Source organism: Gymnodraco acuticeps, unplaced genomic scaffold, assembly GCF_902827175.1.
Source record: "Gymnodraco acuticeps unplaced genomic scaffold, fGymAcu1.1, whole genome shotgun sequence".
NCBI classification, from domain to species: Eukaryota; Metazoa; Chordata; class Actinopteri; order Perciformes; family Bathydraconidae; genus Gymnodraco; species Gymnodraco acuticeps.
Window position 1 is genome coordinate 101,254 of NW_022990597.1, and position 16,381 is coordinate 117,634.

Genomic DNA, 16,381 nt, shown 5'->3' on the forward strand with positions numbered 1-16,381 from the left:
CACGAAATGTTTACTTGTATATTAACACACAGCTTTTGATTCTGCCTGATGGGATTCACTTCCTCATCTCAATAACTCAATTCTGTTGATTCTACTTTAGTTGATCTGATTTTGCCTGATTCTGTTGACATGTGACATGCTTCCTAAAATCCATTGGACAGTTCATTCAATATCCTTTTTGATTCAGCTGCAGAGATGTTCAGAGTGATACAATGCAGAGGCACCCTGATAAAGGAGTGCAGATCATATTCATGTCTCCTGGCTTTTGCAAAGACAAAAGCCAGGAGCAGCAGGATGTGTGTGTGAAGTGTCTGCAGTGAAGGAGGTGTGCTGTCTCCAGGTAACCTGCCTCAGGGATCATCATCACACACCATGAGGATCAGTATCAAGTGCCTGAAGCAGACACAAAGAAGTAGCTTTGGTGTGGAATGAGCAGCTCAGTGAAACCCATCAAAAGGACAAAACGCTTTATAAGGAATGATCTGTTCGTATCAATGTATGATAAACGATATAAGTCATGATAGTGAGTTATGTATAATTTAAATGTTATTTTTAAGTTTCTACTGTTTTGTTTCTACTTAAATGTTTTATCTTTGTCCATTTTCATTTCATTATTTATTTTAACATGTTTTGCTTTCTCTTTTTATACTTTTTTTTAACACCAACCTCAAAATACTATCCTATAACTTAAGCTATGGCTGTCATATATATATATATATATATATATATATATATATATATATATATATACTATAGCGGCCAAAATCATAAAAATATAAGAAATAAATATAAATCAGAGCAAAGTGCCGCTGAGGCACCCGTCGGCTAATCTTACGCATGGGAAAGAATCAAGATCCGAGCAAAAGTCGTTTCAGTGCGATTTATTATACACACATCAAGCCTTTCTCTTCCTTCTTACCCGATGGTTAAAAACCATAAGCCTACCGGGCGCCGCTCACTACCACCTGTTTCCCATATTTATAATGAGCAGGTCTCCCCTCCCCCGGTGCCCAAAGGCTGCCTTTACTAAAACAGAGGCAGTACGACTTATTTGATAAACTTAAATAAGAATTAAAAGGAAGATTTACTATAAACAAAAAAGAACAATAAAATAAATGGATAACTATTAAATAATATAAGCTCCTAGATATGGCTTCATCATATATCATTAATGACATGTGCATGTTTGCTTTCTCTCTTTAATTTGCTTATTTTTGATACTCCAAATACAATCCTATTACTTCATATATAAGAATATGTGAATGTACGTGGATACAATCTCTAGTATTTTCGTGTGTGTGTGTGTGTGTGTGCGCAGTGAAGGTGGTGCTGGTGCCGGAGGGTCATGTGATGACGGTGGCGTTCGCCATCGGCCTCAGCATCGCCCAGCTGAAGCTCCACCTCGCCAACGAGCTCCGAGTTCCTGCTGACGTGCTGCACATCTTTCTGGACGGTACGTCTGCTGCTCTTCAGATAAACGCTCAGCCATGTTTAGTTTTTCATTTGGGGGAAAGGACCGGTTCCTTTCAGAGAGACAGACGTTTGGTAAACAGAAACTAACCAGATTCTGATGTGGATTCGTTAAAAGAAAATGTCTGATAGAAATGATTAGGCACAAAAATGAAACCGGTTTATTGTGAAGCAAGTCGACAGTACAAGGATTTTAATCTGGTGTATAACAATTTATTCTGAAAAATAAATAAAAGCTAATGGTCTTTTCTCGCTTACTTCTTTTGTTTGACATTTTGCAGTTTCGGCATGTAGTAGCCAATGTGTGTGTTCTGCCTGTTGTTTCCAGGCAGAGCGGTGGACGAGCAACAGAGCCTGATGGAGCTCGGCGTCCGGCCCAACGGCTCCACCCGGATGGAGATGAGCTCCATCGACCCCGACTCACACCCTCTGCGCCCCCTCCGCCCCCCCGAGCAGGACATGCCGGACGTCATCACCGTCAGAGTGCAAACAGGTGAACACCTCCCTCTCTGTCATTTCTACACACTGAGTGTTTGTCTGAGGGGTTTGAGAACAGCGTAGTTATTATTTTAGAAATAAGGTTCAAAGTCAATCTTTCAGTTTGTGTGTGCAGACAGAGAGATCAAAATACCGTTTCCCACAATCCCGAAGACAAAAACAAAGATATCAAAAAATATGTATGCAAATATGTATAAACCTCTATATATATATATATATATATATATATATATATATATATATATATATATATACACGATCAACAGACACATTTATACATATGCACACATTAAGAAAAAAATAAAAGCACAACAGTTAAAATATACAACATAACAGTCACTTGAATATCGTACTGTCTACTCCTGACTGCTGTTGGTCCGGGGTAGTTGAAGGGAACTCAACAGACGTGACGAACATATCGACGAAACATTAAAAACACTCAAACACTGAAGAATCGGGAGAGCGAGGGGCCGCTGCGTCCGCCGCGTTTAATATGAAGGCTTTAGTGTGCTCTATCTCTCTTCAAACCTCTGTGACTTCCAGAGGAGAACATGTTCCGGGAGGTGGTGGTGGAGATCGAGCGTCCTCCCCAGCAGAAGGCCTTCCTGGGCGGGTTCAAACACCGGCTGACGGGGGCGCAGTACCACCATGCCGCCGTGCAGACCCTCCCCAAGAGGAGAGCCGACAGAGGGGTGGTGCTCTTCAGCCGCAACACACAGGTACAGCACACAGGTGCAGCACACAGGTGCAGCACACAGGTGCAACACACAGGTGCAACACACAGGTGCAACACACAGGTGCAACACACAACTTTAAATAACACACAGCCTTAAGTATATTTAAATAATTATATAAATATTACATGGAAATACCAGTGACATGCTTTTGTTTTCAGCAGAGGTGGAAGACGTTTTCAGATTCTTTACTTAAAGGGGCCTTGTTGTGCTTTTTTCAGGTGTATATCAGTATGTAGTGTCTCTACTTTAAAGAGTCCTCTCCTGCTGATGTTCAGGTGTATATCAGTATGTAGTGTCTCTACTTTAAAGAGTCCTCTCCTGCTGATGTTCAGGTGTATATCAGTATGTAGTGTCTCTACTTTAAAGAGTCCTCTCCTGCTGATGTTCAGGTGTATATCAGTATGTAGTGTCTCTACTTTAAAGAGTCCCCTCCTGCTGATGTTCAGGTGTATATTACATTACATTGCATTTAGCTGACGCTTTTGTCCAAAGCGACTTACAATAAGTACATTCGACCAGGAAGACACAACCTTGAAGAAAACAGAATCATATAAGTATATCAGGTTTCATAGAGCCAAACATTTCAAGTGCTACTCAACTGGCTTTAGGTAATCCAGTCCTTTATTAGTATAAAAGTGCTTCGTTAATCGTTCTAACGCTCGAAGTGGAGTCGAAAGAGATGAGTTTTCAGTTTGCGCCGGAAGATGTGCAAGCTATCTGCCGTCCTGATGTCAATGGGGAGCTCATTCCACCATCTTGGAGCCAGGATAGCAAACCCACGTGTTTTCGCCGATGGGAACTTGGGTCCCCCCTCGCAGCGAGGGCGCAACGAGTCGTTTGGCTGATGCAGAGCGTAGTGCACGCGCTGGGGTGTACGGTTTAACCATGTCCTGGATGTAGGAAGGGCCAGATCCATTCGCAGCACGGTAAGCAAGTACCAGTGTCTTGAAGTGGATTCTAGCAGTTACCGGAAGCCAGTGAAGGGAGCGGAGGAGCGGAGTGGTGTGGGAGAATTTAGGAAGGTTGAAGACCAGACGAGCCGCTGCATTCTGGATGAGCTGCAGAGGTCGGATGGCACATGCAGGTAGACCAGCCAGGAGGGAGTTGCAGTAGTCTAGGCGTGAGATGACGAGAGCCTGGACCAGAACCTGAGTCGCTTTCTGAGTCAGCTGGGGACGTATCTTCCTGATGTTGTAAAGCGTGTATCTGCAGCAGCGGGTTGTAGCAGCGATGTTTGCAGTGAAGGACAGGTTGTTATCTAGGGTCACACCCAGATTCCTTGCAGTCTGAGTCGGGGGAAACAACTGAGGTGCCGATGTTGATTGTCAGGTCAAGAGTTGGACAATCTTTTCCCGGGAGGAAGAGCAGCTCAGTCTTGTCAAGGTTGAGCTTGAGGTGGTGAGCAGACATCCACTGAGAGATGTCAGCTAGACAAGCAGAGATGCGTGCGACGACCTGGGTCTCTGAGCGGGGAAAGGACAGAATTAATTGGGTGTCGTCAGCGTAGCAGTGGTAAGAAAAACCATGCGGGCTAATGACTGATCCGAGCGAGTTTGTGTACAAGGAGAAGAGGAGGGGACCAAGAACAGAGCCCTGAGGGACCCCCGTAGTTAATTGACAAGGGTCGGACTCAGACTCTCTCCAAGTCACCCTGTAGGTACGGTCTTTCAGGTATGAGGTGAGGAGGGAAAGTGCAGAGCCAGAAACTCCAAGTTTTTGGAGAGTGCGAAGGAGGATCTGATGATTCACCGTGTCGAATGCAGCAGACAGGTCCAACAGGATGATGACAGAGGAGAGGGATGCAGTTTTGGCAGTGTGCAGTTCCTCCGTGACAGCAATGAGAGCAGTTTCTGTGGAGTGACCTGCCTTGAAACCAGACTGGTGCGGATCCAGAAGGTTGTTCTGATTGAGATAACAGGAGAGTTGTTTAAAGACAGCGCGTTCAAGTGATTTAGACAGGAACGGGAGGAGAGAGACAGGCCTGTAGTTTATAACATCAGACGGGTTGAGAGTGGGTTTCTTTAGGAGAGGGTTTACTCTTGCCTCCTTGAGACTGTTTGGAAAGTGACCAGAAGTTAGAGAAGTGTTGATGAAATGGGTGAGAAACGGTAGAATATCAGGAGCGATAGTCTGAAGGAGGTTTGAAGGGATAGGGTCCAGAGGACAGGTGGTAGGGCGGGCAGAGGTAATGAGGGTAAGAACCTCACTTGGAGAGAGAGGGGAAAAGGAGGTTAGTGTGTTGGTGGAAGGAAGGTCTGGTGACCCAGCGGTGAGTAAAGGTGAGTCAGAAAAAGAAGAGCGAATATCATTAACCTTTTTTTCAAAGTGGGTAACAAAGTCGCTTGACAGAAGTGAGGAGGGGGGAGGAGCTTTTGGAGGGTCCAAGAGGGTGGAGAAGATGGAAAATAGTTTTTTAGGATTGGAATGTATATCAGTATGTAGTGTCTCTACTTTAAAGAGTCCTCTCCTGCTGATGTTCAGGTGTATATCAGTGTGTAGAGTCTCTGCTTTAAAGAGTCCTCTCCTGCTGATGTTCAGGTGTATATCAGTATGTAGTGTCTCTGCTTTAAAGAGTCCTCTCCTGCTGATGTTCAGGTGTATATCAGTATGTAGTGTCTCTACTTTAAAGAGTCCTCTCCTGCTGATGTTCAGGTGTATATCAGTATGTAGTGTCTCTACTTTAAAGAGTCCTCTCCTGTTGATGTTCAGGTGTATATCAGTATGTAGTGTCTCTACTAGAAAGTGCCGGCGGTGCCGCACAGCGTTTGGAGGCAGGACCAAACCATTACATGTAAATAGAGGGGGGTGTACAGAGGCTTTGGATAATTAACTTTTGGAAGGAAATAAGTTAAATGAATTGTAAGTTTAGTGAGTACATTATCAATATAACGTCCTATTAATGTTAATTATTTATGAATGATGAAAGGTTACTTAAACATTTTTTTCTTAATGTTCTAAAATGGTTTGGGCCCCCGTGGTGAGGGTGTTTGGGGTGGCCAATAGGGTGGCCAGGATTCATTCGGGGGTGGCCGTGGCCACTCCCAGCCACCCCCCAGCTCCGCCACTGTGCTCCGACCGTCCACACTCACAACAACGGCTAGACATAAATAAAGCAGCGACTGTATTCTCCATGACACAGGCAGTCTGTGGTTTGTACTTGTTTAACTTTTGTCTAGTTTCTGAACAGATATGAGGAGCTGTGAGCTCTGAGTGCTAACAGCTAACGGATGACGTTGGTTTTGTGTTTCGCATTGAAGATGACGTCACGGCTCCGCCTACACTGCGTTACTATAGTTACTGCCCCAGTTCCTAAACTGTAATTGAAACGCAGCATAAAGTGAGCCTGGCCTACCAAGGCCTAACATACCGTACTAAGCCGTGTGAGGCCCTGCAGTGGAAATGCGCATTAGAGATGTCCCGCCCCTTAGCCTAACTTTGGAACTTTGGGATTTTAGCCTTTGCAGACCATTTACATGCACAAAAGCCTATATGACGCACTGCAGGAAAAGAAAACCCAGAAAAGGGCTTCTTTAAGTAAAAGTACTATAAAAATACACATTTTTCTAAATGAAAAGTTATTATGTTATTGTTAATAGCAACATAGTAATTAAAGTATTAAACATGAAAGTAACAAAAGAAAATGGAGAATACGTTTTAAAAAAACACATCAAAAAAACTAGAATAGAACTATAAAATAAATCTACTGCAGTAAAAATTCAACTTTTCCCTCGTGCAGTAAAAGAGTGAATTGGCATAAAAAGAAAATACTCGAGTAAAGTGAAAATGCCTCAAATTTGCACTTAAGTAAAATACTTAGTAAATGTAATTATTCCACTGGTTTTCAGGAGGTTATACATTTGTGTGATAATAAAACAATATAATTAGAAACGGATGACACCACTCAGGTGTGTGTGTGTGTGTGTGTGTGTGTGTGTGTGTGTGTGTGTGTGTGTGTGTGTGTGTGTGTGTGTGTGTGTGTGTGTGTGTGTGTGTGTGTGTGTGTGTGTGTGTGTGTGTGTGTGTGTGTGTGTGTGTGTGTGTGTGTGTGTGTGTGTGTGTGTGTGTGTGTGTGTGTGTGTGTGTGTGTGTGTGTGTGTGTGTGTGTGTGTGTGTGTGTGTGTGCATTTAAAGGTCACTCATTACTGCAAACATGGTACTCATTCAGGCATGAGACAGAACATGGCTTCATGTGCAAATGAAACAGTGTCATTAGAGAGAGAGGAGTTTAATTGAGCTCCAACAGAGGACAGACGCTCACAGAGACTCCTCTCTGACAAACACTGGGCTCTGCATTCATTCATCCAAATAACATTAATAAAACAAATCTTGATTCAAGACACGTTTATTTATATGGCTCATTTTAACAACAAGACAATTCAAAGTGCTTCAGATAAAGCAAAACAAACACATTATAGAATAACATTTAAACACTTTTGAGAAAAACGATCATTAAAGACCATGCACATCGAAACACTGAAATAGAAAGAGACAGGTGTAAAATACAAACTAAAAGTTACAGTGCAGTTTAAAGTGCACCTACAGTATCATGCTATGTTTAGGCACTAGCATAGGTCTCTTATATAAAAAGCATGTCTATGAAGTGTTTTGCTCAAAACACCAAACAGATCATTCTAGCCATGCCTCATATCCCTCTATTTCACTTCCTGTTTCTAAAGTGCTGATTTGGGTATAAAGCTTTAAAAAGGAGGGGTCTGAGCTCATGCGGGACCCGGCAGCTACTGTCTAAACTAAATGCTGCCGTGATGAAACGCCATATCATGGATTATCAAGGATCTGAAACAGTATGGAGCTCAAAGGCTTTCTCTCTTGCCGGTTATACCACAAGGTGAGTTCCTTTTTACTTCCTGCTTCTTCACACACATGCTCTCCAGTACAGGTTAGCTCTGAGTGTTAGCGATGCTAATGTAAACACCGACCATATTACGTCCAAAACAGTCGGGCATTGTTTCTGATAGCAACGTTTCTGATTGGCCCGTGGGTCCACATTTCAGATATTACGTCATATCGGATGCAAATCTGGATCAGCTCCGTTGTTCCCCATTTTTAGAGATTTGGGTACGGAGGAAAAGAGAGGGTTTTATTTCCTGACGCTGCGTGAGTTCCCCGACACACCGGGGACACATGTTGATGTATAAAAGACATCAGAAAGTGCATTTTGCATGATAGGTCCCCTTGAAGAATAGTTATTTGATTTAGTAGAAGTTAACGTCAAACCTGGATTCAAAAGAACCTGCCGTTTTTGAGAGTCTTTTCCAGATATATGGTGCATAAAACCTTCTGAAAGTGTATTTGTTCTCTGAACACTATATTATGACCTGCTGTCCCCCCCCCCACCCCCTTGCAAAATTGTCCTTCCACAAAAGCCAGAAAGCCAGTGTAAAGACCTCAAAACTGTGTTCTACTTTGTTTTTTTAAGTTGTGTGCGCTATTTTTCAGAACATTTTTAACTAATTATTCTGTAGGGATTAAATTGTCAATTTCAAAAAGTGGTGTGGACATGTCTCTAGTGTCCCAGCATAAATGAAGCCAATGGAAGGTTTTATTTTGAATGCGTGAGGTCACTGAGTTACAGTGGCGGGCCGTGCATTTCACACCTAGGCCTTCAGTGATGTCCGACACAGTCCTACCTGAATTATTGTTTGTGGACAGGTGGTAATGCAAGTCTGTGTTGTTCTCAGCAAGCAAAGAAAGAAGCTCCACGTAGTTTCCTCTGTTTCTGGACTCGGCGCTTTCATCATGTCCCCTAAATGAAAGTTCCTGTTTACCCAAAAACAGGACACAATCAATCAGTCTTTTCAATATTTCCCTATTTTTGTTCACCCTTTCGTTGTGGAGCTCCGTTTCCCGTCGCACTTGTTCGTTGAGCTGTAGATCCACTCGGGTGTCCCCAAAGGTTTTCAAAAGCACCATTGCTTGTAAGTGCCCAGCCGTGCTTTGGTGTCTCGTTGCTGCCTTGGTTAGACAACTCAAGTTTGCAAATCCAGTGTGGCTCCAAACACCAAATCGATCATTTGCAAATAGCAGGCATTCCCAGCAGTACAATTTGCAGTGCCTCTCGGAGGCTGTGAGCCAGGGGTACCGCTCGTAGTTAGTGATTTGAAAGTGGCGGACAAACCCTTTTCCCCGCTGTGATAGGCTCGCTAGCGTCGGGGTTGGCCGTTCTCTTCTCACAATGTCTAGCTTTTCTTGAAAAGTTCGTCTTGAAAATGGCGTTGTAATTATATCTGCGACCAAATCGATCTCTTCTCCTTCAGCCATTGTGGGTTGAAAAAAAACAGCTTGTAGAAATCTACACAAATTAGCTTGTTCAAATTCAAGTTCAGTTTGCTAGCTCTACATAGCTCTGCCTCTCAATAGTGCGTATCCAATCAAAAGACGTGCACGTGCTGACGTCATCGTACGCCTGCTAGCTGGCCCGTTGTCGTCAACTCAAAATCTGATTGGTTAACAGTTTTGTTTCCGTTCACTTTAAGCTACAGGCGCCCGCACTGTTGATTCTGAAGGCCTAAGGGCAGATTTCTTGGACCCTGGCAACACATTATGGCTGAAATATGATTGGATAAAAGCTCTAACATAAAGGCCAGCCCTCCAAATCTTGTTCTGAGGCTGGAAGCAGCGCAACCAAGAGGAAAGCTATGAAATGAAAAGAATAGACTATGGGGAATAATTTAATACATATTTGTGGAAAAAATATATCAAAATTAAATTTATATTCTGATGATGTTTAGGCCAGCAGAGAAGGCCTTGCTGGCCCTGACGGCCCACCACTGCTGAGTTATGGCGTGAAATCCCATAAAACCTGATTGAAGTGTGAAATGTTCCCAGGCAGGAAAGATTTTAGGCCCCGGCCACACGAGGACGAAAACGGCTAAACGCATAGGATTAACGCAATCGCAAAAAAGCTTCCGTCCACACGCAATAGTCATCCGGATAGTGTCTGTCCACACGAGACAGCTCCGTTTAGCTCCAACCGCTGGAGAAGCTGCAGTACATGCAGGAGCCTGTACGTGGCGCTGTAACTTCCTCCACAAAAGCAGCGAAGAAGCATGGTTGTCATGGTTGCCCTTCTGTTTATTCTCCGCGGTGGGGGCCGAGGGAACCGGGCAGAGTTTTTCGCCAGTCAACGTGAATTAAAGTTTAAATCTTCCGGAGAAAATTATAAAAGTGCCGGTCAAAGGTCTTCTTTGTTATTTATTGAGCTTTAAAACGAATGAATAACGAATCTATATAATATAATAATAAAATACATGGAGCCTCTCTTTTTCCTCCCTCTCTTCGGACAGCGTCAGTGTCGGTTTCATGCAGCAGCTGATCCAGTAATGAGTGACCCGGCCGACAGTAAAAATAAACATATTTGGTGGTGGGATCGTTACAGATGCACATACATGAAGACAAGGTGCTGCAGTAATGAGGTGTGTGTCTCAGTAAAGATGTTTACACTTCACAGGGTGTCGGTCTGTTGGCCTCATTATCCTGCACCCTTTCTTTACTCCCACTCTTTTACAACACACCATAAACTATCGAAGGTCGTAACAGGGTTTTCTTTTTTTTAAAGATATTTATTTGTGATTCTGGATTTATTTTCCTTCCTGTTTCAAGTCCATTTTATTTATACAGCCCAAAAACAAGAATTTGGCTCAAAGACCTTTTCAATCTGTACAACACACGACTCCCTCTATCCTTATCCTCATATCTTTGAGTCAGTCATTAAAAAGAAACATAAAAAAACTTTAACAGACAAGGAAACGTTTTTTTTAAAAACAGAATATTTACTGTAACGTTCAGAAATGGCATGTTTTTCCACGACTAATCAGGGGCTCTCATAGAGAACATAGCCTATACATGTGCCTACATCAGGTCGTATAGTATATCCTGTAATGCTGGTGGGTTTGTCTCTTTACTGTATATGTTAGAAAGGCTCACTGTGTCACGGTTTGTGTGGGACCCAAATGCAGACTTAAGTGACAGAAATAATTCCTTTATTTCAAGGCTACAGTATCTAGACACAGAACAGAACACTCACCGCAGATTTACTCAAAACACAAGACGAACCGACAAAGACAGACGGAAAAAACAGAACTTAAATACACCCAGAACTAATCAAACAAACACGAGACAGGTGAGGAGGTAGGAGAAAACACAGAGGCACCAGGTGAACACAATCAGGTAATCAGGGAGGGAAAACAGACAGAAAGCAACAGGCAGGAAACGGGGGTGAACAATTTACAAAATAAAACAGGAAACCCAAAGATAGAAAAAGACAAGACAAAACAACAACACAGACAGATCGTGACAGTACCCCCCCCTCAAGGGACGGATCCCAGACATCCCAAAACAAAACTACAAAAGTCCAAAACCTTAAGCAGGGTGGGTGGAGGGGGTCCGGAGGAGGGACGCATCACTAAGCCACCAGGGTGGGTGGAGGGGGTCTGGAGGACGGGCTTGGGCTGACAGCCCAGGGGCACGGCAGAGGACCAGGAAGGGGTCTCGGGCGGACGGCCCGGGGGCAAGGCAGAGGACCAGGAAGGGGTCTCGGGCAGACGGCCCGGGGGCAAGAAGAGTCCAAAATGGGGGTTATGGAGGGGCGAAGGCCACCGCGGGCGAACTCAGGGGGCCGAGCATGAGGGCGAGGACTGCGGCCGGAAAAGTCAGGGGGCCGAGCATGAGGGTGAGGACCGCGGCCGGAAGAGTCAGGGGGCCGGGCCCGAGGGCGAGGACCGCGGCAGGAAGAGTCAGGGGGCCGGGCTCGAGGGCGAAGACCGCGGCTCTCAGGGGGCCGGGCTCGAGGGTGAAGACTGCGGCTCTCAGAGGGCCGGGCTCGAGGGCGAAGACTGCGGCTCTCAGAGGGCCGGGCTCGAGGGCGAAGACCAGACAGCTCCGGAGGCCGGGCAGGAAGGCACTGACGGGACAGTGCCGGAGGCCGGGCAGGACCCGGTTTCGGAGCTGGTGGGACAGGCCTCGGCAGGATCCCCCACGGAAGAGGACCGGGACACGGGATTTGCAGGATCCCCGGCAGGAGAGCAGTCGGCGGGGCCTCCAACGGCACAGTACATAGGATTGGCAGGAGAGTAGACGGCGGGACCTCCAACGAGACAGGACAAGGAGCTGGCAGGACCCCCGGCAGGATAGTAGTCGGCGGGCCCTCCAACAGCACAGGACAAAGGGTTGGCAGGACCCCCGGCAGGAGAGTAGTCGGTGGGACCTCCAACAAGACAGGACAAGGAGCTGGCAGGACCCCCCGGCAGGAGAGTAGACGGTGGGACCTCCAACAAGACAGGACAAAGGGTTGGCAGGACCCCCGGCAGGAGAGTAGTCGGCGGGGCCTCCAACAGCACAGGACAAAGGGTTGGCAGGACCCCCGGCAGGAGAGTAGTCTGTGGGACCTCCAACGAGACAGGACAAGGAGCTGGCAGGACCCCCGGCAGGAGAGTAGACAGCAGGACCTCCAAGGGGACAGGGCAAAGGGTTGGCAGGACCCCCGGCAGGAGAGTAGTCGGCGGGGCCTCCAACGGCACAGGACAAAGGGTTGGCAGGACCCCCGGCAGGAGAGTAGTCGGCGGGACCTCCAACGAGACAGGACAAGGAGCTGGCAGGACCCCCGGCAGGAGAGTAGACGGCGGCACCTCCAAGGGGACAGGACAAAGGGTTGGCAGGACCCCCGGCAGGAGAGTAGTCGGCGGGGCCTCCAACGGCACAGGACATAGGATTGGCAGGACCCCCGGCAGGAGAGTAGTTGGCGGGGCCTCCAACGGCACAGGACAAAGGGTTGGCAGGACCCCCGGCAGGAGAGTAGTCGGCGGGACCTCCAACGAGACAGGACAAGGAGCTGGCGTCGTCTGGGAAGCCAGCAGGAGACGAGGTGCTGGAGTCGGCCGGTACGTCGACAAGACTCGGGGAGCTGGCGTCGGCTGGGGAGCCAGCAGGAGACGAGGTGCTGGAGTCGGCCGGTACGCCGACAAGATTCGGGGAGCTGGCGTCGGCTGGGGAGCCAGCAGAAGACGAGGTGCTGGAGTCGGCCGGTACGCCGACAAGACTCGGGGAGCTGGCGTCGGCTGGAGAGCCAGCCCTGTAGCCGAAACTGGAGTCGAGCCCATGGCTTCCGGGGCCGGTACTGAAGCCGGAACCATGGCTGCTGGGGCCGGAACCATGGCTGCGGGGGTCGGAATTGAAGCCAGAATCATGGCTGTAAGGTCCGGTTCTGGAGCCGGAAACATGGCTGTAAGGTCCGGTTCTGGAGCCGGAAACATGGCTGTAAGGTCCGGTTCTGGAGCCGGAAACATGGCTGTAAGGTCCTGTTCTGGAGCCGGAAACATGGCTGTAAGGTCCGGTTCTGAAGCAAGAAACATGGCTGTAAGGTCCGGTTCTGGAGCCGGAATCATTGCTGTGTGGGCCGGTTTTGGAGCCGGAAACATGGCTATTGGGGCCGGCACTGGAGCCAGAACCATGGCTGCTGGGCAAGGAACCGGAACACGGATCCATGGCTGTGTGGGGTGGTACTGGAGCACGGTACCGTGGCTATGTGGGATGGTACTGGAGCACGGAACCATGGCTGCTGGGTCCGGCACTGGAGCCGGAACCATGGCGGTTGGGGCCTGTACTGGAGCCGGAACCATGGCTGCTGGGGCTCGGGCTGCTAGCCTGGCCTTGCGACGACTCCTCTTAGCAGCCTCCTGAATACTCCGTGGACCTCCATAAGCCTGACGAGTTCCGGAATACGACTCCTGGACAGGAGCAGGAACTGGGGCAGAAGCACTGGCTGACTCCAGACAGACCACACCGAGACGTTTGTAGTCAGCAGGCTGGAAATCACACACCCAGAGGAAGTTCAAAATCCAGCCAGGCAAGAACTTCACCAAGTCTGGTTTCTCCATAGCCAACCGGTGCGCCTCTACCAGAGCGGCCTCCCTCTGCCGAACACTGGACGCTCCACTCCACCAATCACAGCAGCAAGCTAAACCAAAGGAAAAATGCTGTAGCTCCACCTCAAATGGATCATCTGCTGGGTCCATTTCTGATCGGTTCGTTCTGTCACGGTTTGTGTGGGAAACAGGACCCAAATGCAGACTTAAGTGACAGAAATAATTCCTTTATTTCAAGGCTACAGTATCTAGACACAGAACAGAACACTCACCGCAGAATTACTCAAAACACAAGACGAACCGACAAAGACAGACGGAAAAACCAGAACTTAAATACACCCAGGACTAATCAAACAAACACGAGACAGGTGAGGAGGGAGGAGAAAACACAGAGGCACCAGGTGAACACAATTGGGTAATCAGGGAGGGAAAACAGACAGAAAGCAACAGGCAGGAAACGGGGGTGAACAATTTACAAAATAAAACAGGAAACCCAAAGATAGAAAAAGACAAGACAAAACAACAACACAGACAGATCGTGACACACTGTACTTAAACAAAGTATGAAAAGCGGATATGGCTAAAGCCTGGCACTGCTCTTTAAACTTCTCATGTTCATTTCCATATTCGTTCTATATATATTATTTTCTTTATCCTTTATTTTTTTGCAAGACTCTTCCGCATACATTTGAATGGATGACTTTTTGACCCGTGTTGTGTTTGTAAAATAAATGTGAATAAATAAATATATTCCTTTTTTTGAAATGGCTTCATAATATTAATAATTCATAGTTCACGAACCATTGAACCAAAGAAATACAGAGTGTGAGCTGCAACTGTAGCTGGAGCCAGTTCCTGAGGTGCCCTTGAGCAAGGCTACTGACCTCGAAACTGCTCCCTGCTCGGCCACCTCTGCTTGTGTTTGTATCCTCATGGTACCAGATTATAATGTGTTTATCCTGCCTGTGTGTGTAATGTGTGTAAACAGCAGAGTGGAGAAAGAAATGCCCCGTGAGGGACTAATAAAGTATGTCTTGTTCTTAGAGTAGAGGAGAGGTGAGAGAGAACAGTTTTGAGGGCTGTTTGAAGGCTGTGGGAGTGTTGGCATTTTGAATGTTAGCTCATGCACTAAGTCTGACTCCATACTGCCGACCTGCGGGCCTTTGCTGCATGTCGCCCCTTCTTTACCACTTCCAAATCTACCTGTTCTCTGCAATAGTTGGCAACAATTATTTTTAAGAAATCAATGATTGAATTCATCCATCTCCTTGTCTGTTCCCCCTCAGACAGTGGAGCTGCAGTCTGAGGGGCAGCAGTGTCCGCTCGACGCCTCCACCCAGATGACGGGGATCGGCTGCTACGTCTCCTGCATGGACGACAAGCTGGTCGCCCCTGGCAACTACATCACAGCTGACCAGTACCACGAAGAGAGGCTGAGAGCTGTGAGTGACTAAGATGTGTTTTTATTAAATATTTCTGGTCTTTTTTTATTCCGGTTAATGTAGAAATGATAACTGGCATACTAGTCCAACATTTGTCCTGATTGTGACACTGGAGGAAAGGTCAAGGGTCATGTGACCTCACAAAACAGCAATAAGTCAATAATTAACACGCTAATTATAAAGTTAAATGTTCAATGAACAAACAGTCCTGATGCTCTTCTAGGTAATCCAACCCAGTCTCATAAAAAAACGTGTAATAACTACGTTGGTCCACAACGTAGGACGTAGTATTTCTACAAAAACGCCTCTGAAATTGTAAAATCCCTACGTTTTTTTCCACCATTCATTCCAATGGCTGGCGTCTATGTCACGTGATCTTCACATTTCTCCCTGCAGAAAAAAAAACCATGGCCGAACGTTTTATTCTCGGTGTAAAATGCCTATTTTAAAGTTAGTTTGGCCATTAAAATGCGTTTTGATGTCATTTGATGCGAGAAATATGAGTTGTTATTTCAGACTATGTGTGCAGTTGATGCACATGATCTTTAGTTTGCTAGTTATTACGAAGATTACTTCAGGAAATTGTGTCGATACAACGTTTTCATTGTTACCAAGGTGGTTGCTAGGGACGCTGCTATCGATATTATTTCTGTTATGTTGTGTAACAGTTTAATGGTGTTATCTTTATTGCTACCCCCTTCCCCGTCAACGTATAGTGTTGGTCCACAGCGCAAACGTATTAGTTTAACAAAATCCGCATCTGAAATTGTGGCATAGATACGTTATTTTCCCCTGTGCAATTCCAGTCTCACATCTCACAGCACATCGTCATTAACAAATACCGGAAACAGACCGAAAACACTTTATTCCGAGTGTGCTTGCTTTTCTCTTTGGAAGTCATCACATAACGGCATTGTAATACACGGTTCGGCTGCATTAAATATTACATATCTGCCGTAGTTCTGTATTTATAGAGCCCTGATGAGAAGACTTCTAGACAAACATGAGGAACTGAAAACGTGACGTGGATCATAAATATATCAGCCATTGAACAACATCTTACATTTCTTTTCCCACAATACGTCTCCTTGCAGTATCAACACTAATTCGGCTGACTTTTATATTTGATCCAATTGGTAGATAGGCTGTATTTACACCATAAAGGTGCACAGCTGATATAAAGGGACACCTAGTGGTTAAAGCATGTTATTGAATTTCATTATTTTTATTATTAGATATTAATAGGATCCCTATAAAGTATATTCATTACTCGTTATTATCTACTAATAGTTAATTAAAGACTGTATATAATGACTATTTTGCACATCCCTTTCAAGATTTTCTAAGGTTTATT

At 46.0% G+C, this 16,381-nt stretch overlaps 1 protein-coding gene across 1 annotated transcript in view; it reads left to right on the plus strand.

Moving 5' to 3' along the window:
- Positions 1-16,381, plus strand: part of iqub (IQ motif and ubiquitin domain containing) — a 35,688-nt gene that overhangs the window by 7,876 nt on the left and 11,431 nt on the right. The window contains 4 exon segments of the mRNA XM_034228925.1: positions 1,319-1,453; positions 1,799-1,963; positions 2,512-2,687; positions 14,872-15,027. Of these exon segments, the coding sequence (XP_034084816.1) occupies positions 1,319-1,453; positions 1,799-1,963; positions 2,512-2,687; positions 14,872-15,027 (632 nt within the window).